This window comes from Patiria miniata, unplaced genomic scaffold (genome assembly GCF_015706575.1).
Source record: "Patiria miniata isolate m_02_andy unplaced genomic scaffold, ASM1570657v1 HiC_scaffold_3, whole genome shotgun sequence".
NCBI classification, from domain to species: Eukaryota; Metazoa; Echinodermata; class Asteroidea; order Valvatida; family Asterinidae; genus Patiria; species Patiria miniata.
The window spans coordinates 14,326,222-14,351,694 of NW_024037069.1; the positions used below are offsets into that span (position 1 = coordinate 14,326,222).

Below are 25,473 nucleotides of genomic sequence, written 5' to 3' on the forward strand. Positions count from 1 at the left end.
AACGAAACCAATTTTTTTTTTTTTAATGTGACATCGCAATAAAGGCAGGCAATGAGTACACCACCATCTTTTCCTCAAAAAAATTGGTTAAAGTGGTCAGAAATTGCCTCAGATCGCACCACAGAGCATCTAGAATCCAAAAATTTTTCGGGGCCCTCACGGGCCCCGAACCCCACCCCGTAATTTTTTAGACCCACTTTTTTTGGGGGGACCAACAATTTTTTTGGCCCCCCCCAAAATTGTGTTCTGGATCCGCCCTTGTCTAAACTATGACTATAAACTGGTACAGCAAATAAGAACAAGCGAAGTTGAGCGGATTATGTTCAGGCCTATATGATTATCAATATATAAACTACAGTTTTTGTACATAATGTATTCTAATTATTACTTGAACAATACTTCCTTGTTTCAAAAGCAGGCAGTTTGCTGATAACGTGGTGATTAAGGATTCATAACAGTGTCAATTAATGCTCCTCCACGCCTTATCTGTTTTGATATTGTGGTTGAGATGGCATTATGTGACCATGCAGTTTTCCATCTTTAATGCGCAGATATACGTTGAGAAAAGTTTGAGTGTTCCGCATTGACTGCAATTTTGAATTATTTGTAAAAGTTCTCAATCTCCAAAAGAAGCTGGAAGATTTGTTACTAAAATAATTTACCAAAGAAATGTAAACCATGCATGAAATGAAACTGTGAATAATATTTAAGGAATATCTTGAAACCGCAACGCATCGCTCTATTGCATACTGAGTAATTTTATTGCTTCATATTGTATAAGTGCAAACATTGTTATGATACCAGGAAGATAGACAATAAAATAATTATTCTGGTTTTTACAAACGTGAATTTTGTTTTATAAATAGACAAAGGAAGCAGGTATATACAAAACTGTGGCAGTAACATTAACAATTGTCTGCTATACTAGTTATAATATTGGTTTCGATTTCAAGGATAAGCAAAATTATAAAATTAACCAAATCTTTTCATCTTAGACCATCATGCTCAGCATATATGAGTACACCAACTTATATATTGCTGACACAAATATAGGGACAGAACAAGAGAAGAGTTTATAATTAGAAATGACACCAAGTTTTGACTGTGTTATGCAAATTCGAATCTCTTTACCAACTCTGTTTACGGGAACGAATTGCGCAATGTATAGTTGATTGTTTTGTGTTGTAGCACATGTTTTTTCGCTACGTTTGATTGTTTAAACTGTGTCATAATCATGTGATGCTGTAAAGTCATGTTTCCTGCCGACCCTTGCACACCCAAATAATGTCTGTTGACCACTTTTTTTTTAATGACAAGTCATGTACTGTGTTGTTGGTGACACACAGTATCATGGGGGTTTACTTCACGTATCCCGTGGGTGGGCCTAATTCTTTCGAGATGTTGTCTATTAATTTTGAAATAGTATTGTATTTGCAATCTATAGCGGAACATCGTAATGTAAACAATGTTTGCTACATTTTAATAATGATACAATAATAAAACGAAAATTGCAACATTGAGAAAATCATGTATCCCGAATAATTTTTATCATTTTCAGACGAAGAGATGTAAAATATCCACCTACCTAAATTTCAGCAGTTTTTTTTTAATATTTTGAATTGGAGTTAGTTTGCTGCTGTTTAACAAGGAATCATACGTGACGATGTGTAGTTATTGAGCGGAAGTCCGTCCTTTATTTACCCAGTGTAGTTCATGATGAGTCCTTTGTTTACCCAGTGTAGTTCATGATGAGTTATTGCCACATGATCTACCTTGTTACAGGATAGGCTTGTTGTTGCTTCGTTCTTTTGTTTTTTGGACAGGAAGGCACGTTTGCTGTCATGAACGTTATAGTGTCAACTCAAGGACAACAACATAAATGGTGGCGCCTTTTTGTCTAGCAGGCCTACTGCAAATATAGTATGAACAATTGTCAAGGATAAGTTGAGTAATATCATGGCAATATCGGATGCATAGATATGGCAGACTTGTGCTTAACGGAAATAATGCTAGCAACCTGTTGTGAAGTACATGATACACACTGCTGTTGATTGCATGAATATTGCACACGGTTGTGTCTCCAGCCTTGACACAAGTCTGTTACTCTTTTTATCTGTGATCGATAATCGATGAATCTCAATCGAATTAGGCCCTTTTTATAGACGCCGTGTTACTGCTGAGCCGAACGTAATTGAATTGAGTTCGGTAACAGCTCGTCTACAGCACGGCAGTTGCCCAAAATGCCGAACTTTATAGTCGAACCTTGATGCATCTGCCCCCCGTATAGCTATACGCTGCTGCCATAAAGCCAGTATCGAACAAATCTAAAAGAAGCAGAAACATGGGTTTGATTTTTGCTCATATTGTTCTTGAGACAGTTCAAAACTGTCGGAAAACTCCTGGGTGTCGATTCCTGTCGGGTGCGATCCAGCTCGTCTGCCGTCCTTGATCAGCACGACAGGTGTGGGCTTCCATCGAGCAAGGATTTCGTCGACCAGAAACCTGAAACGACAATGTTCTTTTTTCTCAGGCTACATCAAGCTTGCGTGCTTGTGACAATTAGAAACATGCAGATAAATTGTCAGATGACCACTCTCTGACAATAGAGAGCGCTGTTAATGGTGAAGTTAATGACCATAATAATTAATGCATGCGTCAGTCGACGGTTTTTGGACTTATACTTCCATTTAAACATTTCATCCGGCGCCATGAATCAGATAAAAGGTGAAATTTATTTCACTGATCAGTAGGACTTGATTAATTTAATGAAAGAAAATTAACTTTGGGGGGAAAATAGTGTAGCAGGACACAGTTGTGCTGCATGGCCCTGTGAAGGCAAAAGGGTGTATCTTGAAAAAGCTCAATTCGAGAAAATCAGTTTCAAATTTCAAGGTCAATTTACTACCACAGGTTGTGATTAACTTGTAAATAGGCCTACACAGTAGAAATGTCAGTTTCTTGTCTTTACTGAGTTTTGGATAGAGGCAATTTGAAACCAGTTACACCCTTATTACCATGAAATATCACAAACATAGAAGAATTATTTTGGTAAAAGAGTGTATCGTGAGAAAACCATATCAAAATGCACTATTATTGCTAGGTGAATCTTTTTATTTTGTAGTTACGCCCTTTTGCCTTGTCAAACCTGGTCACATCTAACACAAAACAGAGTGTATCTCAATATACACCTTGTCGTCAAAGAAACTTAGTCAAACATGCAAGCACATTTTTTGCACACGATACACCCTGCTGCTATCTTTGAAACGGAAGGCTGCGTGCGGACTTGAGGGTCCGTTAAATGTAAACAGCGCCCCCAATCATCCCAAAAAATGACTTTATCTCAAAAAGATCGAAATCGAAGTTACACCCTTTTGCTGTAACGTTTTCCACCGCTTTTCACGTGATATATTTCACACATACGTGACTGTAATAGCCTGCAGAAGTAAAACAATTGAGGACGGCTTTACACAATCTAGCACAAGGTGGCGCTTTGATTCGTTTGTTGACCAGATTTTGCACCCCAATTTTTTTTCAAAAAAAATTTCATTTGATCAATTGAAACGATATCAGGATGTGTATGTGGACGTCAAACATCTAGATAGGCCTACATCCCCTTTGAAGCAAGGGGTTAAGAGACATTATCCTACCTCTCTTCTCGGGAATGTTTGAGCTTCTTGTATATACTCACAGCATAGGCTCTTCGATGTTCAAGTAGTCTTTGACTGATATCTTACTCCAGCCAACAAAGTTCTGGTTCCGGGTCATCCATGTGATTTCTTCGTCATCAACAACGCATTGCTGTAAATCTGACTGCAGAGGTCAATGCAAAACAGTACAGTTGTATCCTGTTTTTACAACCTACCTTTTTACAAAATGTACGCTGTTTGCATGCAGCGTAAAGCTATCGCAGGGATGCAAAGTGGATCTAATTTGGCGCTCTTCTATTTTCATAGAATATGCACTGGAAATTAGAGGATGAGTAGGCCTATATAGACTACGGCATCGATTTGAAACAGACGTCTCGTTCTCTGGTTTAATAACAGACATTTTTTGAGGGGGGGGGGGTGGGTTGCACCAATTGCCCCTTCCGGATCCGTCTGTGAACCCAGTCCAGCAAACTGATAAACGACTCGTATCTTAAGGCGCAACGAATGGTATCGTGAACCTTCGTACCTTGTTGCCCAGGAGTAATGAGGGAATAGGGCTGCCGTCTGCCAGGGTCACCTTAGAGTCCAAATCCTTCTTCCATTTCTCCACGAGGTCAAACGAGGCTCGTGAGGTGAGATCAAACATGACAACTGCGGCTGAGGCACAGCGATAAAACACTCGAGTAAGATGGCGGTGGGTATCCTGACCTGCAGAACAATAGAACCATATTTTGAATAAATGGGGGCGCTGTTACGACGCCATGTTAGGGTCACACACATACGAGATGCTCAGGTAATTGATGTTCGAATGCATGTTGCTAAAATCTATAATTAAAATAAAATACGCATTTACAATCATTTATTTTGATATTTTAGTCAAATTGCTATTTTACTTCTTTAACCCTATCAGGACCGGGCTTTTTTGGACCGATTTTTTTAAACCTTGGTAGAAATTAACCTTCGACCAAATCCTACAGGTTGCCATTTTTTTTTCAAAATATCGTCCATAGAGGGCGTTTTTTGGGGACATTTTTCCCATTTTTGGTCAAAAATAGTTTTTTTTCCCGGTTTTTCCGTTTTCTTTGGCCAAATGTCATAAAATTTGGGAAACAAGTTTGTCGTGACACAATGACAACAATTACAATATGTTTTTGTTAGTGGAGTCACCGTTGGGGGCGCTATAATTATAATTATTGATTTTTAGGAGAAATATTATTTTGAAATTTGCACAAATCAGTTTTGTCACAACCGACGTTTTTGGAACTTACTAAACATGTTTTTTAGAGCAATATTTATGTTTTCACTTTTGTAAAACACTTTTTAAATACAACTACAGGTTTTTTTCACAAATATTTTGCTCATTTTTTGTTGTTGCTATTTTCTATATATTTTTTTTGCCAAATTTGATAAAATTGTGAAACGTGTTCTCAGACGTGAGATAAAATAAAAAGATTGTAGTACTAAAAAAACACAATTTTTTGTTTTCAGTTTTAATTTTTTTTTCAAACTCAGCAAGTTTATCAGTTTTACACCTTTAGATAAGATACATTTCCCCTTGCATTTTGCTTAGTTTTTCAAGTTTTTTTTATTGTTTGCATTTCGTATTTGAAGGTGCAGCAGATGATCGCGTGACTTTATCATTTATTGACATGACAAATACAAAGATAGCATGTTGAAACTAGGGCCAATGCAAAAAAAATCTCAATACACAGTTGAATTTCACCAAGTTGCATTATTTGAAAAAACAAAACAAAATGGCCACCGGCTTTGGCGGCCATTTTGAATTCCCATAATGCATTGTAGATTTCAATCACTCTGCATTCTCAATCACCTATCTGATAAGTAAATTAATAACAATATAACAATTAGTTTTACAGTGTAGAAATTAATATTTAAACATTTAGTTTATTAAAATTACGAGATAATATTTAGGAAAAGTCACCAAATTTGGTGGCGATCGGCTGCACCGTTAAAAAGTTATGAGCAAAAATATGGGAGGGGGGCATATTGTGCCCCCCCCCCCCCGGTCCTGATAGGGACGTGATATTTCAACTGTATACAAATGGCGTCGATACACCACTCTCATTCGCTAAACAATGACTTAATAACAAAAGCTGTTAATGATAATGTTAAAGACAATTAAGCCTTAAATAATCTCTAATTTGTTATACGCTTCTGAGAGAGGGGTAAGCTTTATTTGCGTGCTAAACCGAAGAAGAGTTTGTTCCCCATGAAACTGTCGACATCATGAAAATGAATACTTTATTTTCTGCTGCATATTATTATGATTTTCGATAAAGTAAACCCTAAAACGATATTTTTCTAGTATTGCGAATTATTATTATTTAATTGCATCATGCAATACTTTTTATTTTTAAACTGCATTGAATTTGTGGACTTGGATCTTAACAACCGTAAATTAGGTTGCGCAAACTCGACTTGACCAAAGTTCGACGACAAGAGGTTTTCCAAGAAAACTCGTCTTTGTGACTGATATTCAGCCTGATTACATTTGTTTGAACAAGAGTCATAAATTATAAAATATTAAATATATTCATGAAAAAGTAATATGTATTAATAGCAGAACGGCCGGAGGATTTTGTGAGTTATGAATTGCATTTGTTGACGTAACCCTGGCCTTTTGTTGATCTTGTCTTCGATCTGGGACGTATTTACGATGTTTATATGAAAAGCTATGGATTTGTCTCGGGAGCCTTTTGAGTTGGGAAGGGGCGTGGTCGAGGGGTCCTTTCCCCCTCTTCTTTGCACATTTCCCCCCGCCGCATTGCATTTTCCGCAAACACACCGTGTGCAATCTTAGCAGCAACCTTATGCTTCCGATAATTAGGTCCATTTGAACTATTCAAAGAATTGTATACTTCCCGGACAGTGGAAAGTCAGACTCTCTCCCCTTTCGAAAAATCCTGGTTCCGCTCCTGATCAAGAAACAGTGCTAATATGTGCTCGCACTATTTTGCATAGCCAGAGTTTACTGAAAAAAGGAAACCACGTCAGCACATACATATTCAGCAAGGTACAAGTTTACACATTTTTGTATACAATCAAAAAGCAAACGGTAATAGAGGATAGTATGAAGAAACCAGGTAAGAATTATGAGAAAATAGCGCAAAAGAAAGCACAGGATCTCAGGGTATGGAAGGACGAGGTGTGATTATGGTGTGAACGAGGAGGCTGGGGGATTCCTTGTGAACAAAAGACTTCCATTGGCTTGTGTTAGGACATCTACAAAAGATACAACGGAAAAAGGTAAAGGCCACAATGTCTCTCCATTACATAAAATACTGGCATCATTAAAAACACGCTATCCTACCTGCGATATCCCACATTTGAAGTCGCACTAATTCCGCCTTAGATCTTCGTATCTTTTTCAGACCGAAGTCACCTGGAATAAAAATAATCAGTCCAAGCCATAAAGCCGTTATAAGGCTTTCCAAGTCACAATCATTTTCTATTTTAACCCTAGTAGGGCCGGGCTATTTTGACCATCTCACAGCCGGGGGGGGGGGGTGGATTCCGCCCCACTCAGATCTCGGCCATCAAGTGACGAAAAATTATGAAACTCGGTACATGCATAGTACAACTTAATATAAACATACCCAAGAAATGTCATGACTACAGGTTAAAGGGTTTTGGAAATATGGCTTATTTATTATTCATATGCACCAATGGTAATGCTGCTTTGCGTACACAACATAATTTATATGGGGAAATGCAGTTTTGACGGCGCTCAGCGTGGCAACCCATTGTCGGAACTTTATGTTTTTGGTATCAAAATATGCGCAAGATTCGAGGCTGAAAAGTCAGGCAAGCTCGAGTTTTTGCTAGGGTATCGCGGAAAACGTTCAGGGAGCGGGCGGATTCCGCCCTGGCCCTTTCAGGGGCCATTCAGAATGTTCAATGTTTTAAAATTTTGACTTTTTTTCCAAATTATTTTGACCCACCCACCCACCCCTAATTTCGATTAATAAAAAACTGATTTGTTACGCAGTATTAAAGAACAAAACGTGTACATGTACATGTACATGTACATGCACTTGCATGTACATCATTACATCCCACTGGCGGTCCTGTGCAGGTTGCATGTCCTTTTGAAAAAAAATCCATTGCTGCTGAGTGCTGGGCGGAGACAAAAGCTGTCTCTTTGCAACTTTTTGACAACAAACATAAGTCAAGAGATCTATTTTTTTTGGGGGGGGGGGGCTCTTTTTTTTTCCCATGAGAAGTGAATTTCGATTTTCAATTATTTAGCTATACCCACCCACCCACAATTTGGAAAAATAGTCGAAATTTTAAAACATTGAACATTTTGAATGGCCCCTTAGGGTTAAGCATTGGCCGAAGAACTGAAATGTAAATAACGTTCAGTTCTTACGTTTAAATCCCAAACATAGCAATTGTACTACCGTTCGGGACAATTCATGACACTGCCCAATACTCACATCCCCTCGTAGGCTGGTAAGCATCGCTGAATAGATGACCAACGTAACGTCTCATGAAACTTGTCTTGCCTGAGCGCGGCTCTCCGATGATAAGAACTTTAAAATATCTCTCAGTCATTTCAGCTATACCACGTCACAACGGCACCATGGCATATGCAAGTGATGAGATAGCAAACTAAGTATTGAGTCGGGGGGGGGGGGTGTAGTGAACTTTACACCCCTTCACCGGGTAGGCATATACTCGGTTGGTTTTGTTTTTGAAGCACTCATGTCACTGCAGGACTTTGTCATTGTAAACACAGACGGGAACGGTACGTGGCGCTGTCTAGTCTACTCACAGGAGCCAGTGAAGGACAACTCAGTACCATTATTATCGGTGCTCTTAGTCATATGTTCACCGTTGAGGGGGTACTTGTGCACGAAGACAAAGTTAGGCATGGGTTGTCCCTCATTTGCAGCTATTCAAACAGTAAATGACGAGATTATTGTTGAAAAGCTTAATACTTAGTTTAAAGGTAGAGAACGTGTCCCGGACGCTGTTTTCTTGGAATATACAACTTTAACGGAGCTAAAACTTCATCAGGTTAGTTGTTAAGCACCCTTCTTAAGATTTTGCTTCAAACGAAACAAAAATGCACAAATGACAAAATGATGTACTCTACCTTTTAATAATGTGGCAATGCATCCAGGGGTCATAATAAGTCATATGAGTGATTGAGGGCGCTATAACGACGCCGTATTGAAGAACCTTCAGTAGGTGAATTTACTTCATTAAACTAAAAAATAAAAGATTGTACAAGTGTATTTCGGTTTTTATTTAAAGCAACTGTAAACTGACGGCAATAACCCAGGATTCATGTCTGTTCTATCCCCATCATTGAATCCCACTCATCCCCACATCGCTCTTGCCAAGAGCGCAGGCGCGGCTGACTGCACCTCTTTTTGTTTGAGCTCTGCTTGGATACACTGACCCGGGGTCAGCGCTTCCGTGACCTGTGCACAAGAAATGCATATACATGTACATTGCACGTTGAAAGTAAACCTACCCATGCATTACGACGACAACGTTTCCTTGAAGGCGTTTTTGTAAATGGGATATTATATATAGAGGGCGCCAACGCCTTTGGATTGGGCAACAAATTGCTCTGCAGATGTTATTGATATAAAGCGGAGAAACATACACAAATAGAGTTAAAATCTTGTGACATTGTTGTCAACTCGGGCAACAATTCCATGTGTTCTGTTTGAATAGCATTCTTTCTACCTGATAATTGTATATATATTTTTATATAGTTCTCCGTTATGCACGCACCGAGCTATGAAGGCTCTGTGTCATTCACCCAATGCTCGCGTATATAATCCTCCCTTAAATCGGCACTCCCCCTAATTAAAGTCCTAGAATAATATCAGGAAAACATGCCATTCATGACTGTTTGAAGTATCCATTTTGTGTCTGAAAAATGGCACCACGGTTGTACTTTGGTCACAATGTCTGAATTTAGAACTGGAGATCAGGAAGGACAATGTTTCGAAACTAACGTTCACACAAACACACATCCTCCATGCAGAACATTACCAAATGAAACTTATCTTTGTGAAAGTAAAACCAGTTATAACGGCAGAAGGAAAAGGTAAACAGAAATATATTCATCATATAAGTCACCAGGGGAAAATTATTAGCCATTAGGTTGCAAGATCAGTCACAGTGCAGGTCAGTCGGCTGCAATTAGGAAATTTCTGGCCATATCTGACACACCTTTGTCACGACGTCCACCGAAATAAGCACTTTTTGAAACATTTCTTTACCTCTACAACTTGGGTGAGAATTGGACGTCGGAAATCCGAACACTGAGACTCATTCACACAAAGGTAAGAACTTCGGATCTAAATTAACCCAAAAAAAACCCGCAGGCCCGTTGCGACAGTGACTTCTTTTGGCGGGCCTATCAATTCATACAATAAAATTGACATAGGTGTACGCGAATTATATTCTGAAAGTTCAAGCTAAAAAAAAGTGCTCGATTATATTCACGAGAAAATCTAGAGCTTTTTTTTCTATCACGAATACTTAACGCACTTTAGTTGTAAACGTAACATTGAATTTGCATAGTAACAATTGCCTTTTGTTGGACGAATATGTCTTCTGTTTTAATGAACAACAGCTGCTGCGCATATAGCATCCGTGATGTCTTATTTAGGATACCAACTAAAGTGAACTACCAATTTGCCATAAATGCATAATCTTATACTCGAATACTTCGATTATTACCAGATGATGTTGTCGTAATGTCGATACATTTTAATTTTACAAAAACATTTGGACCTCAGATCATTTTTTTTCTGTTGAACATCAAATTTTCAAAATACATGTATTGACTGTTGAGAATTTAGAATTAAAACAAAATAGGAAAAAACAATCATATATTTGCTATCCTATTTTTGTTTTGTTTCGTTCATATATTTGTATATTGCCTTTGATATGTTCTTTATTGCGAGTGGGTAAAACTAAATGCTGCAATTGTATCAGTTTGTTGTCGTTCGGGACACCATAAGGAATGCACCCTTATTATAGCCTACAAGTTGTGGACATGCTCTATCACATATCGCTACTGCTCAATAAAGTGCCACTTATTAAGAATTACTTACCAACTTTGCGAGTGATAATTTCAAAACACGCACAAAGAAATTACTATAACAATAGTCTCTCGCAGGCATTTTCCTGAGTGGTACAAAATTTGGAGATGATAATTTTTCAAAATTATTAAAGACTGGGGTGGCTCTAACTTGTTGTAGTCCCGTCGTGGTAAGAATCCGCAGTTGGGCATGTCCACGCTAATGGGTTGCAATTGACTGCAACTTTGGGATTTGAGAGGGGGACGCTGGAGAGTACAGCAAAGCAAGATATGGTGTTCATTTTCCCCCTGTACATTCTTCAGGCCTTAATGATCATGTGCCCATAACATATATAGAGGACTTTTGGTGTACTTAAAAAATACAGTGGTCATCTTAAATAACTACGTAAGTAACAAGGACAGAATTGGTGCTATAAATTTGCAGGACACTGATTATCCTGTGCATGACTTTACCCAAATGTCATCTCATTTATATTCATAACCCATTTAGGATTGCTAACAGCCGAAATAGAGACGATTTTCTTGGTCTTTAAGACACATATGTATTGTACGTGGACAGACATTGTGTGCCCAGTTTCTGTTCATGATATGCAGATAATACCCTGTGACATCTCAAATATACATTGCACTTATAAATCGCCCGTGTGGCACAAGGTTATGTACATCTAAAATAAGATAATCTTGGGTTTCTATAGGTAACAATGACGTAGGGATAAGAATGAAAAGGGACAATATTTCATAAAATACATTTATTGTAATTATATATTTCCATCAATATTAACAACTTTCTGTCCATGTTACATTCTGAGCATACATATCTTGTAAACTTTGCCTGGAAATCTTAATTCCTTGATGTGCACAATCATCGACAATGGGGTGAGAATGTACAAGTGGAAAAAGATCCTAGAGGACAAACAACTTGATATTATTATCCTGCTTCATTTCCAAGTCCTATGTCAAAAACAACCGAAACCCAAATAGCAGGACCAATTGTTGAATGAAGTTTTGCCCGTAGCACTTTCAAAATCTTGGATTTGAAAGCCCAGTCATCATCAGGCTTTATTTTAGTACAAAAATCATTCAAATCACTCATGTACTTTTCAAGTTACGGAATTTTGCCGTGAACACAACACTGTTTTAAAGTTCTGTCCGCGGATCACAAAAAAAGTAAGTGTTCTTTCAGCAAAACGAAAGCAACTCTCACAGGAATGCGTGTGAATTGTTTTCGTTTTGCTAAAAGAACACTTTATTTTTTGTGATCCGTGCATGGACAGAAATTTAAAAACGGTGTTTGTTTTCAAAATTAGTGTTCAAGTACATAAGTGATTTGAATGATTCTTGTACTAAAAGAAAGCTCTTTGATTGGGCTTTCATATTCAAGATTTTGAAATTGTTACAGGCAAAACTTCATTCCTTTTTTTTCCTCACCCTGTATAACTGCATGTCGAGTCGGAGCCCAAGTAATGAAGACGTGGCCATTGAGACGAAACCAGAACGACACCGAGGTTGGACAAAATTGACTCTTAGTCTCAAAATAACTGACCATCTTTTTTTGTGCGTGACCTATATTATGAAAATGGAAGTAAAACTGTTACCTTTACATCCTCAATAGTGATTATTTGATCAGTTCCTCCTGAATCAACAATGGTTTGTTTGCAAATGAGTGTATGGGTTTGCTTTCATTTTCATAATATGTCACGCAAAGAAAAAGATGGTTAGTAACCTTCTTCCAATCTCGGCTACGTTCTGGATCCAAGGGCCACGTCCTCATTATTTGGCCTCCGACTCGACTTGCAGTTACATTTGCGACTAAGCGACTAAAGAAACTCACATAGATGGGTGAGTTACTAACAACCATAGCCACGTAATGCGGACACAGCCCTGGTTATTTGTAGACTCATAGGCCATAGTTATAGCATTACCTGGATCTTTTTGGTTTATTATCAAGGGAAATGGAGGGAAGCTGTTTCTTTCAAGCGACTGCTACAAGTCTCATTGTGTTTCTTGTTCTACAAGGATCTCCAAGTCTGTGCCAGGCGCAATGTAAGACACTGGATTGTCATTTATTCAGTACAACTCTCAACCCCGGGCTTATAGGAAATAACAACTCATCATTCAAAGTTTTGTTATCAAACATCAATCGCCTTTGCCAGATTCATCAAAGAGAAAAGAAATAAAATAACTGGCGAAATGGAAAGGCGAACTGAAACACATTCTTTTTTTACGTTGTTTGATTTTTTCCCTGTCATATGCACCGTGGGAAAATTACGACAAGCAGTGGATTGTTCTCGTATGTCAAGAAGTGAAAGTGCGCTCAGATTAACAACACTTTATATTAAAGAGGAGTACTGCAGTCTGCGGATCAGGATCTAAGGTTACCCGTTATGAATACAAGTCATTACCTTTTTGGTCTGTGTGGTTTAACCGTCAGAGATAGAGTAGTCTGAGTATCACCCATTATCCACGGAGCCAAGTCTCCGATATAACACCGGATATATTTAAGCATGCGTGACGTCATTTCATTCCGAAATCAGGACTAAGACTGTGATTGGTCAATTTCGATGCCGCCTTTTTATAATACAACAACCTGTACAAAAAAGCTACTCATCGCGGGCGTGATGTTTACGCACGCGGGGAGCTCGAATTACGCGCGTATTAAAGGCGCCTGCTGATTGGTCAGTTTCTCGAGGTCATTCGCAGTCTAGTTGCATAATTAATCGCCGAATCTGTTTCACCAGGGCCAGGGTCTATTGCATAGACTAGAGATGGAGCTGGTGGGTGTGGTATTGGATCAGCTTGCTTAAAACCACAAAACGTGTTTCTCTACGTATGGAAACCTAACTGCTTTCAATTTAATAAAATTATACATTTCATGTTGCCTCTATTCCAACAGCGCCACCTAGACTGACTCAGCAGCCGAGCAAGTCGATCTATTATTTCGGTGACTATTCACAGGCGTCTACTACGTTCACTCTTCCTTGCCAAGCGGATGGCACCCAACCAATAAGGTCAGTAATGCTTGTGATTTGGCTGGTCCCAGGGGGCCAGTCTAGTGCCCTCTTTGTACCTATCTCACTGACTCATGGACTTAACGACTGACTGGTGACTGTAACTTATGACCTGGGCGGTGCTCTCGTATAGGATTACATTGTAACGCCAATGTAGAGTCTAAATCCACCCCGCCCCCGTGTAGGCCACATGAAAAGACATTCAGTATAAATCCCCATTGCGAATAAATTGACTATACTTATGTGCACACTGGGACCAGCTCTACTAGGCTTGCGTTGTTTTGTAATAATGAATAGAGAATGGGTCCTTTTTAATACTGGATTTCTTTCGTGATTTCGTTTCGCCAAAAAGTGGGGAGAACTGTTTTCGCCAATGATTCAATTCTTTGTTCAAAACAGTGTTAGGGGCTCAGTACCGTGATAAAATATAACATTAATAAATCACAACAACTCTAAACTAATACATCTTCCATAAGCTTTATTTTTCAGATTTTAGTGAACTTTACCAAGAAAATGGCATTGTTGAAAGACAGAAACAGCCAATTGAAGCTTCACATTGGGTTTTTGCCATTGCTGTGATACATATTTGTCAAGCAGTTTTCACTTTTCGTCCATCTAGTTACCAATGGAAGCATAACGGTGAGACAGTAACCCCCGGCCCCGATATCACGGTCACCGCCGGTGAACTCACGGTACCGAGGGCAACTCAGACAGATGTCGGCAACTACACTTGCTTGGCTTCCAATGAGTTTGGCACGGCAGTCTCTAACCCCGCTCAAGTGCAGTTCAGTTGTAAGTTTCAAGATGACACTTTCTTTCCAGAGCCATATAAAGAGAGAGTTCGGAAACTACATGTATCTCCGATCGCAAAATGTATGCACAATGACACCATCGCGCACTGTCACCAGTTTCTCTACAGGGTGAGTAAAAAAAACCCACGGAACCCAAATGTCAGGACCAGTGTTTTAGTGAACTTCTGCATGTAGCACTTTTATAATCTAGGATATGAAAGCCCAATTCACAAGCTGTCATTTAGTACAAGAATCATTCAAATCACTCATGTATTTTTCAAGTTACGGAATTTTAAACACAACCACCGTTTAAGTTCTTTCCAAGGACCACAAAAAGGTGTGCGTTTTGTGTGCGTTCACATACTGTACATTCCCATGTGATTTGTTTTCGGTTTTCTGAAAGAACACTTACATTTTTTTTGTGATCCGTGGACAAAACTTTAAAACTGTGGTTGTGTTTAAAATTCCGTAACTTACAAATTACATAGGAAGTGGTTTGAATAACTCTTGTACTAAAACAAAGCTTATGAACTGGGCTTTCATATCCTAGATTTTGAAAGTGCTACATGAAGAACTTCACTAAAACAATGGTCCCAACATTTGGATTTTGTTTGTTTTGACTTACCCTGTATTTGGATTTCGACCCCAGAATTCCATAATAGAATATTTTGCCATATTTGAACCGAAAATGGTATCCCAAACTGGTACCTCTCGTGTCTTAACTCTCTCTTTATCTCTTTCTTTTTCTCTAAGGGATCTGTATCTTTTTCTCTTCCCCACCGCTCAAGGATGCGTTTGGCCTCTGCTATCTTTTAGCTCAATACTGAACTTGATTTACCTTCACTGCTCTCTATTATGTGCAAGAGCATCATCGTTTACAATCATGTAAACGGCTTCTAAAAACGTCAATCCTTTCAGATTTAAGGATCTTCCAAGATGTTGCCCAGAGCCACACAGTCAATGAAGGCAGCTCGCTAGTGCTGCCCTGCGAGGCGCCTTCGGGTCATCCTACGCCAATAATCTCCTGGACCGATGGAGATGACCAGCCAATCTTCGCTGACGGCTCTTCCTGGAATACCGATCGCAACTTGGTTCAAGGGGGCGAGGGTAACCTGGTCTTCCTGCGAGCTTTGTTGAGCAACAACGGCACCTATAGGTGTACTGCTAGCGTATCAGCTAGACCCGAGTATAAAACATTTTCTGCAATACAGACGGTTTCCGTCATAAGTGGTGAGGTTGTACGGTGTGATTTTTGAAGCTATACACAAATGAGAGAATGATACTTCATTTACACCTGACCAATGTAAAATGATGAACTCACACATTACAAAACATGAGCTTTTTCTGAATTGCAATCATTCATAATTCAATAATAGACGAAATCATGTACAAAACAAGAAGTTTGGAATACTGCTTTGCATTAACTTTGCACTTTGTAGGAGGTCAAACTTTGTACTTCACCGATTCTGGCGCTTTGTTTTTATAGGGAACGTTTCTTTATTAAAGACAAAAACGCCAAAATTTTGAAACATGCCACTTTGATTTTAGTACTGTTAAACCAATTGACCTCGAATAATTCTTGAAACTATAACTGTCTGGCACACAATTTAAATGAGTACGGACATCCGGGAAGTACGTACATCTGGTTCCCTGACCTACTGTCTATAATCAGAATGGGTCAGGCGTCTAAAGAGCACTGAACAGAGATCTACTGTTGTGTAAATTAATACATATTTACATCAGCAGATTTATTATTGCAATCTTATTACAACTACTACGTACAGCATCAGGAGAAATCCCCGAGCAACTACCAAGGATCCTAGAGGCCTCCCAAGTCGTCAATGCAGTGCGTGGAGATGACGTGAAGATGCACTGTCTGGCAACTGGAAAGTATGAATGCTACACCCTACAAAACTGGTATCGATACTTGACTTACCGTCGCTTCAGTGTCGATACCGCATACTGATGTTCAATAACATTACACTGTGCAGTTTTAAAATAAACCCATATAGTTTTTCAGTGAAATAGGCATCAATGTGTACCGTTAACATTAAGAAGAGTCCTTGGTAAATCAAAGTTTTTAAATATAACAACTTATCGCATAATCATAAACACTTTACCTATTACAGTTTGACTGATCACGTTTATTGGCTATAGGTTTTATAGACACAAAATGAAACGCAATGGCAGATGTCGGAACTATTTTACAATTTTTACAAAGAGGCGCAAACGGTTTAAGATGTCCCTCATTTACTGCAATTCATCGGGCTATCCTTTCATTTGGTTGTAGCCCAATACCAACTGTCACTTGGACCAGACTACAGGACCAATCCTTTAGCGGTACTGGCCCCATTCTGAGTCTGCGCAATGTGCAGCAGGAACAAGAGGATGTCTACACGTGCACGGCCTCGTCATCACGTGATCAGGATACAGCAACTACATCCTTACACGTTGAAGGTAGTGTATTTGAAATAGGATGGCACAAAATGTTCGACTTACCAGTGGCGGTTTTACGGGGGGGGGGGGGGGGGACCGCGCCTGCGACTTACCAATTTAGATTAACGCATAAGCGCATGCGTTCAAGCAGGCAGGAAGGCGACGCTGACAGTGATGTATTAACGCAAGCGTGCATCAACTTTTAAAAATGGAAATTTGGGCCAACGTAGAACGAAATTTCTGGAAACATAATGGTCACAATGCAGTCACGCATCTCTCTTGAAGGTTACTATCAAAGGACACTAAAGAAAAGGCATCGTTGAAAAGGGAGTGTAATTACACCTTGGGGTTTGTCAATGGTATGGATACCGCATGGTGTAGATCAAACACCACAATGATTGCAGCACTGCCAATGGTATGGATACCGCATGGTGTAGATCTAACACCACAATGATTGCAGCACTGCCAATGGTATGGATACCGCATGGTGTAGATCTAACACCACAATGATTGCAGCACTGCCAATGGTATGGATACCACATGGTGTAGATCTAACACCACAATGATTGCAGCACTGCCAATGGTATGGATACCACATGGTGTAGATCTAACACCACAATGATTGCAGCACTGCCAATGGTATGGATACCACATGGTGTAGATCTAACACCACAATGATTGCAGCACTGCCAATGAACAGCTCGTCTACGTTCCTTTTCGGTTTTCAGTCGCGCCATTTTGGATCATCGAGCCCAGTGATACCACGATCTACGAAGGCAAGAGCACCAGCATGACATGCGAGGCAGGTGGCGAGCCGGCCCCGGTCCTTACATGGATGCAGAACGGTGAACATATACCAGAATATGGTAAGGTACAAACTCCCATAGAATCAGCAGAGCGGATAGAGTTATAGTTGGGGGAATCAAGGGGCAAGCGGACACAAAATGTTATAGGCTTTTGTAGCACATTTTAATGAATTTAGATTTACAGTAGAAGAAAAAGAGTTGAAAAGGGCGAAATGAAGTGGAAAAGATTATTATGTGGGCCCGATCAACCAAACCTTTTTGTTTCGCTGCGTTTGAAAGAAGTTTGGCTAAGAATAATCTAATGAATGCAACTGCACCAGCATTGAGGCATTTCCATACATACAACAATTATAAAAAATCATCTGCATTTAATAATAGTTATACATTTCTTAAACCATGAGATGCATTTATGTCGTATTAATTTAACCTTAAAAACCATAATCATGGACATGTCCAGATGTATATCCGAAACCTGAACCACGACCATAATGGTTACCATAATGATGACTGTCTTCTCTACAGATGGCAGATCATCAGTCCAGGTGATGGATCTGAAGGTTTACCAATGCGTGGCATCGAACACCCACGGAGAGATTATCACCAACGCCTTCTTGAACGTGACTGCAGGTAAAGCGACCTTTATTGAATACAGAATGCATCAGTTATGTCTAGGTCGGCAGAGGTTTTAACTCATACAATCAAACAGAATGCCTTCGACTGAAATATCAACTTTTTAAATTGGGGAGGCATTATTTCTTTTTGAATGATGTTCATCATTCTCTGACATCTAATTGTCCTGGGAGAAAACCCTTCACAAAAAACCCACACAAGCAGGGGCGTAGCACGGTCATTTTTATTGGGGGGGGGTAAACAAATTTGAAAAAATGTAGACAGGTTTTTTTCTCCGGACACTTGGCCTCCGTAAAATAAAAATAGCAGGGGGGGGGGGGGCTGGTACCATCTGTCTATGGGGGCACTGTTCAAAACCGACAATTATGCACACAAAGGGCCAATATATGGTGCTTTTCAGGGCGATACATGTGCGAAATTCTGAAAAAGGCACCCAAAACGGCAGATGCCACAAAAAAAGGCACCACTTCTTTTTTGAAAAGGTCACTTGTTCAGAAAAAGGGCACTTAGTAAAAAAGGGCACTCTTTACAAATTATTTTTTTTTTGGGGGGGGGGTTAAGCCCGTTGAAAAAAAGGCATTTGAATGGGAAAAGGCAGTCTTTACAAAATATTGGCGGGGGGGGGGGAGTAAATCCACCCCCCCCCTCCTCTGGCTACGCCTATGTCAAGTGTCGTCAATTTGGTATAGATACCCTTTCCCTTAATACATATGTTGTCCCCAAAAGGCATCAGCAATCACTAAAAATGAATTTCCTTATTACAAATGATTCGTCAAACCTACGAGAGGCTAAACAACGGAGTCTTCTTATTTGACAACATAACATAACGCCTTTACAATTATCATATTATTATTTAACCGTGCGAGTAAGTTGTACGGTGTTGTCTGTATTTTGTGAACAGCACTACTTCTGGCACCATCTAATGTAGTTGGTACACGTGAAGGCACCGATATGGAAGTCCAATGGAGTTTACTCACCTCTGCAGATGTCATTGGATATAAGGTATAGTCTAGATTATGAATAACATGTATATGCATCCTGTGTGTAGTGGTTTGTAATTGCAAGTTGCTTGATTTGGCTGTTTATTGGTTGCTATACTTTGCAAGTCTAACTGTCCACATTTCTACTTGATATTTTAGGCTTTTGTTTAATATAGAGAGTTTATATCCGGTAAAAAACATCTTTTGCCAAAATATCCTTTTCAGGTTCTGTACTGGCCCGAGGGAGGATCAGAAAACGATGCACCAGTCAAAACAGTGGACAAAAACACTGACCGCATCACCATCAACGACCTGAAGAAGGACACGACTTACTACGTCAGGGTCAAAGGTTATAGTTCAAAGGGCGACGGGATGGCCAGTCGTGAGCTGACAGTTGCAAAGCCAGGTATAGACCTATATCATGCTTCCACCATTTTAGTCAAGTTCCCTGTATCCAATAACAGTACTGAATGAAAATGTTTTTGTGCAAAAAGGAACCAGACTATTTTTCCTTCCAGCCTCGCTTTGGTTATATTGATTTGAATGGGAAAATCAAATGGCTGCAACATGATAATGGTATATTACGTCCAATGCTAACAACATGGGCGCCAATCGGTGGGGGACGGGGGGGACAAATCCCCCCCCCCCCCCACTTTTAAAAGCGGGGGGGGGGGATATCCTATCGTTTGTTCCCCCCCCCCCCCCACTTTTTCGTCCCCGAAAAAAATGTAGCCTACATTATGATTCTATAGCTCAGAATAGCTGTTTCAATTACTCCAAATTCGAAATGATGTTTAAATGACAATCTTTTGCTCAAACAATAGGTTAAAGTGGTCAGAAATTGCCTCAGATCGCACCACAGAGCATCTAGAATCCAAAACTTTTAGGGGCCCTTACGCGGGCCCCGAATCCCACGCCGTTAGGACATCGCGCTTCGCGCTCGCATTAGTTCTGATCAAGGAATGTGCCCCCCCCCCCCCCTTTTGAAAAGCAATTGACTCATAGGTGAAGAAAATTTAAAAAAGATAGGATCGTATTATTGTTTTCAATACATACATCAATGAGGGTAGTTACAATTAAGTTCGCCGGCGCATATGCTGGGATTGAAATGAACGAGTCGAAAATCAACGTTTCAAATTGTATGATCATCTTTGATAATCGATACATCTCGTTTCCCGGCAACGAACAGACTTCTTTCACCTTATTTGTTTCAGTATCCGATACATGTATCACAAAAGAGATATAATACCCGAGGGTACCACTTTAATTGTACTACTGGTAGATGCTTTTTCAATAAACAGGTTCACTTTGTGTCATAACGAGAGTGTTGAGGGAAATATGGGCTTCCTTTAATACTTATAACCAAGTTGTGTTTCCTTTTTCTTGAGCTTAGGCACATCCGTCTTTTTGTTATTACATGTACTCTATTTTAAAGTACTCTACACTTGTTTCTTTTTTCTTTTGTGTAGATCAAGGACAGAATTTGCCTCGAGGCGTGGCATCCACCATCACACAATCTGTTCTCCTTGTGCATCTCACCCTCCTCGTTACCTTTCACCTGCTTTGAGATGGTCCCGCCCAGTATGGTCAGACCAAAGATCTTCACATCAAAAATAAGTTGGAATTTGTGGTCATAACTGTCGTTTGTTCAATAATAGGGATGCTCCTTCGCTTGCGCTCCAACACGAACCCGAAAAGCGTGTTTAGAAATAAACTCCTGATTGATGAGTATGATGTCATCAAATGTTAGTCGATTGCATTGAGTATATCACAATTAGCTTAACTTTAATTGACGTAATCAAGAAAATTGGTAAATTTGCAAAGATAATCATAATTCAGTATGTATGTATTAAGGTTTTCCCACAAAGCATGACTTTATAATGTCTTAGGTCTATTGTCAGTTTATCAAGCACCACATTAGTCTTTGCCAAGTAAAGTAAGCAATTTCGCCAGGTAGCAAAAACTGCATAATTATTGTAACAATGAGCATTTTTATTTTATCCGGTAAAAAACTTCCATTGTTTGTCATTTGCATTATGTAACATTATTTTTCTCAGGTATCTGTCACGTTCAGTATCTGATCAACGGGAGTGGCCAAGAAGCAGTATTGCACAGTTTTAATGTTTAACTGTTTTTGTAAGCCAAGTATAGGCCAATCCGGGCACGCTATTAATTCTATCAGGAAAGCCCCCTTCAATGGCGAAAGCATTGTGCTAGCTATTGTTCAGACAATCCGTCACGGGGTGATTACTTTGCACAATAGCGTGCACAATGGCTTCTCCATTGGAGGGGGCCCCATGAGTGTCCAACGATTACGTGTTCGGAGTCGTCTATATATGCAGGCGTGTATATCTGATAGTTTGGAATCAACGGACTTTCTAATGTAACTGAATAGTTTTGATCATGCTTTGGTACATTATACTCAACTTATTCACATATTGAATTCTGCAAGTATGTATCCGAGATGTATTATATTTTGGCGTCAGAAAAAAATGTTTTATCTTGCGTAACCGAAGACCTCTTTTTAGTTTTGAGGTAAATGTCTTTTCACTCGACACAGCATGAACAGATGACGAGGTTTACAGTTGGCAGCAGACTTCTTTCCTTTTCAGGGCTTCGTAGAAGTGCTGGAAGAATAAGCTTCCAGATCCAGAGCCTTCTGAACACTATCGTTGTTTTAAAGGGTTCGTGAAGTTTTTTTAAAACATAATTATTACATGTGTGTGCAACATTATACATGTACTCCTCTTAAATGTATGAAAACTGTTTGACATCCTTTTTTATTGAAACGTACACTTCTTTAAACGTTTAAAATGTTCCCTATACAACTGAGAGCGTTGTTGCTGTGATGTCATTTCAGGAAGACACTGTTCAGTTAGGGGATTTTCTGTTCGAATTGTGAACCCCCAAAAAATTGCTTATTGAAAATATTTGTGAGAAAAGTTTGCTCATTGGCTTACTGCCATGTACTGACACAACAACGAATCACCAAAGAAAAGAAAATGTAAGACAGCGAAATACCCAAAATTCTGGCAACTGGCTGGTTAAATAGCTGTAACATTGAGGTTTCTGCCAAAAATGACATTTTTGCTCATGAATATGGAAATTTGCATTAGCATAAAACCAAAGAGGCACCAATATACCCTTAAAAATGCACACAAAAATTTGAAAATTAGGTTAAATGGGGCACAAAGGTGCATTTCCCAGAATTGCTTTAAGAAAATTACATTGTACGAGCCCTTTAATGAAAATGGGTTTTGTATGGAGTGCATGATCTAACAGTAATGCACAAGGTAAATTGTTAAACAGAATGAATGTGGAACATCTGCACAATCCATGCCACACCTACTAATATGCCCACTTCTTGGTGAACAGTGCTGCCTGGAAGATCTAGCGGTGGCAAACGAGAAGGCTGTTCACTGCGCAAGAGCCTGGCCGAACATTTGAAACATAGATGACGGACACGAAAGAAGAATTGTCAAACAGAATATTTAAAGGATCAATAGCAACAGATACCGACAACCAGCATGCATGTGATTATTAAAAAGTCATTATAATCGAGGAGAAAGCTTGTAGAATATGCATTTAACTAAATTTTATGCAAGAACATGCTGTACTTAGTTAAAAGAAACAGCAAAACGGGCATGAGATTTCAAATGATAGAATTAGCATTTCTGGATCCAATTTGTCAAAGTACACAATATCAACCCCATTATATTATAGGTAATTTCATTTCGTAGTTTTATAATGACTAATTTCTCAAAAAAAATGTTTTGGTTAAAGGTGGACCCATTCCTCCTCTATAATGTACACCTCTCTATTATTGTCAACTTTTCAATGGTGAACGAATGGAACACGACGTAAAATAATTAATATTATCTTCTTGCTGTATGGGCAAGCAAACATGCATAGACCAGACGATGGCTGCTTGCCATCACAATAACCAGCCTGTTTGTTCAATTGTTCATTTTTTTTATTGGAATTTGTTTGTTTCGTTTCTGTTGCCCAGCTTTTCCTTGTACCATCTGGTTTGTTTGATCTTGTGCCTCATTCCAAGCTTGAAATAATGGCTGGAACATTGATAGGTGACTGTTCTGTTTGTCTACAACACATGTAATTAAAATATTGTTTACATGATCCAGTTTTGTCAATGAGAAAAATGAAAATGAAAGAAAAACCTGGGCTAAGCCAAGCCTTTAATTTTAATGGCCTCTAAAACGTAGAAATTAATTGTGCAAATTAGCGCGAAATGAAATATAATGGCTCAATAAGTTTGAAAAATAATTATGGTTGTCACCTTTTCTTTGACCTTATTTAGTTTTTTTATCGTTAATAATAAGTTTGTTTGTTTTGTTTTGATAGTTGTTGTCTATACACACACGAACTAGTGCACAACACAAAACACTTTTTTTTTCTTTTCCTTTTTACTTTCCGTATTACATGTATATCGTTGCTTTATAGAACAGCTGTACTGCTAAAATCCAACCTAGTACTGGAACCCGTGTCAAATTTGCTAGCATCTTCAATGTGCATTTTTATGGCAATCTTGAGATTTTTTCCATCTTTTTTTCATGAACAAGATAGTGACACGGCAAGGGTTTTAACAACCGCTGGTTGATTTTTTTTGGGGGGGAGGGGGACTGTCATGCAACGACAGTGTTAAGGATGCAAACAGCTTCGTATTCTTTTTAAATTCTTTAACGACGTTTCATTGGAGATAGCTTTCGCAGCTCAATGACAAACTCTCCGCGGAATCTTTTATTCGCAAGACTGTAGATCAAGGGATTGACTGCATTGTTGATAAAGATAACACGCCTTCCCAACATGGCCATACTTCGACGAAAATGTTGTCGTCTGCGTCAGTGGAGAATCGCAGTGCCTCGCAGATCCACAATGGTATCCACGTCAGAACAAACACGATACTGGTAAGGAACAGCATTCGCGTGGTCTTCCTCTGTAGCAGAATTGCTGGCCTATCAACCGGTGTTTGGCGGCGAACAGCGGTGGTCACTTTGTACGTTCACTGGTTACTGGTACCAGTGTACCGACATCTCGAGGGGAAGGTCGCGCCGTCTCGCCATCGGCATTCTGGCTCACTTTGGTGTTCTTCGTCATGATTTCTGGAGACGCATTTTGCAGATTTCGTGGATTAGGATCTGGGCAACACTCTGAATGTCCACTGGGAGCGCCTGGTGGGTTCAAGGAGTTGTTGTTCCCGTAGGTCATGGTGGCCAGAGGGAATTCCTGATTCACTGCGGTCTTTTTGCCAGCGCGGACGGGACAGGTCCTCGGTCCGTGTACCGCAGAATGGATCCCAACTTTGACGTGCCGTCGGATGGTCGCGTAGATCCTACTGTAGCAGATTCCGATCGTTAAGATCGCGAGGATAAATCCAATGACTTGCATGATCAGTGTGGGCTGGTCTGTTATTCCACAGAAACAGATTGTGTTCATAATGTTTGGAGTTTCTGCAACGATACACGGCACGAGGGCTGTCGCGATCGCTGCCTAAGCGCGGCAGGGCTTGAACAACTCCCAGGCCGGACGGCACACGCACTCGTAACGATCCACTGCGATGAATGCTATGAGACACACAGAGAGCCCCGTCCAAATATTACCAAAGTGGTCTGAAAATAACAACCGATGTAACTTCCAATGCCCGATGAGAACGTCAATTGAAGAGGCACATGCACTGTGAAAGCGACACATACATTAATCAAAGAGGCACAAACAAAGAACAGTTCCATTACACAAGCTAGTACATTAGGAATTGCTCCAACTTACAATTTATTACTATAGTTATCATACAATTTATCTTTACTATCACAAATCCAGGACAAACGCTTAGATGCATACAATGAATGTTCGGAAAATTAATAAATAAACAACGATTTAACTTTGGTGAAATTACTAGCAAGGAGACCATGATGACGTTATATGACCACCAGTTCAGATGGTAGTTTGCTTCAAGGGCCCATGCAATGTATTCTCAAATGCTTGTAGAAGCACCTTGTGTCCCATTAAAGGCCAAAAAAATCTCCGGTTTCTGGTATGCGCGCGCGTTGCCGTAGCCGTGCCCGTC

The 25,473-nt window shown here is 39.6% G+C and overlaps 2 protein-coding genes and 1 pseudogene across 2 annotated transcripts; 1 reads left to right on the forward strand and 2 right to left on the reverse strand.

Moving 5' to 3' along the window:
• Nucleotides 1-2,324: 2,324 nt before the first annotated feature.
• Nucleotides 2,325-9,161, reverse strand: LOC119736493 (ras-related protein Rab-7L1-like). The gene is made up of 5 exons (XM_038210510.1): nucleotides 9,154-9,161; nucleotides 6,979-7,094; nucleotides 4,174-4,355; nucleotides 3,689-3,810; nucleotides 2,325-2,502 (listed from the first exon to the last, which is right to left on the reverse strand). Exons 1-5 carry the CDS (start codon nucleotides 9,159-9,161, stop codon nucleotides 2,325-2,327), a joined length of 606 nt encoding a protein of 201 aa, XP_038066438.1.
• A 4,344-nt stretch (nucleotides 9,162-13,505) lies between these two features.
• LOC119736494 (contactin-6-like) lies at nucleotides 13,506-21,302 on the forward strand. The gene is made up of 10 exons (XM_038210511.1): nucleotides 13,506-13,518; nucleotides 14,238-14,540; nucleotides 15,458-15,769; nucleotides 16,324-16,429; nucleotides 16,830-16,996; nucleotides 17,704-17,841; nucleotides 18,304-18,408; nucleotides 19,313-19,413; nucleotides 19,617-19,797; nucleotides 20,861-21,302. Exons 1-10 carry the CDS (start codon nucleotides 13,506-13,508, stop codon nucleotides 20,956-20,958), a joined length of 1,524 nt encoding a protein of 507 aa, XP_038066439.1. The 3' UTR covers nucleotides 20,959-21,302.
• Nucleotides 21,303-24,032: 2,730 nt separating this feature from the next.
• LOC119736495 lies at nucleotides 24,033-25,100 on the reverse strand (annotated as a pseudogene).
• Nucleotides 25,101-25,473: the final 373 nt, after the last annotated feature.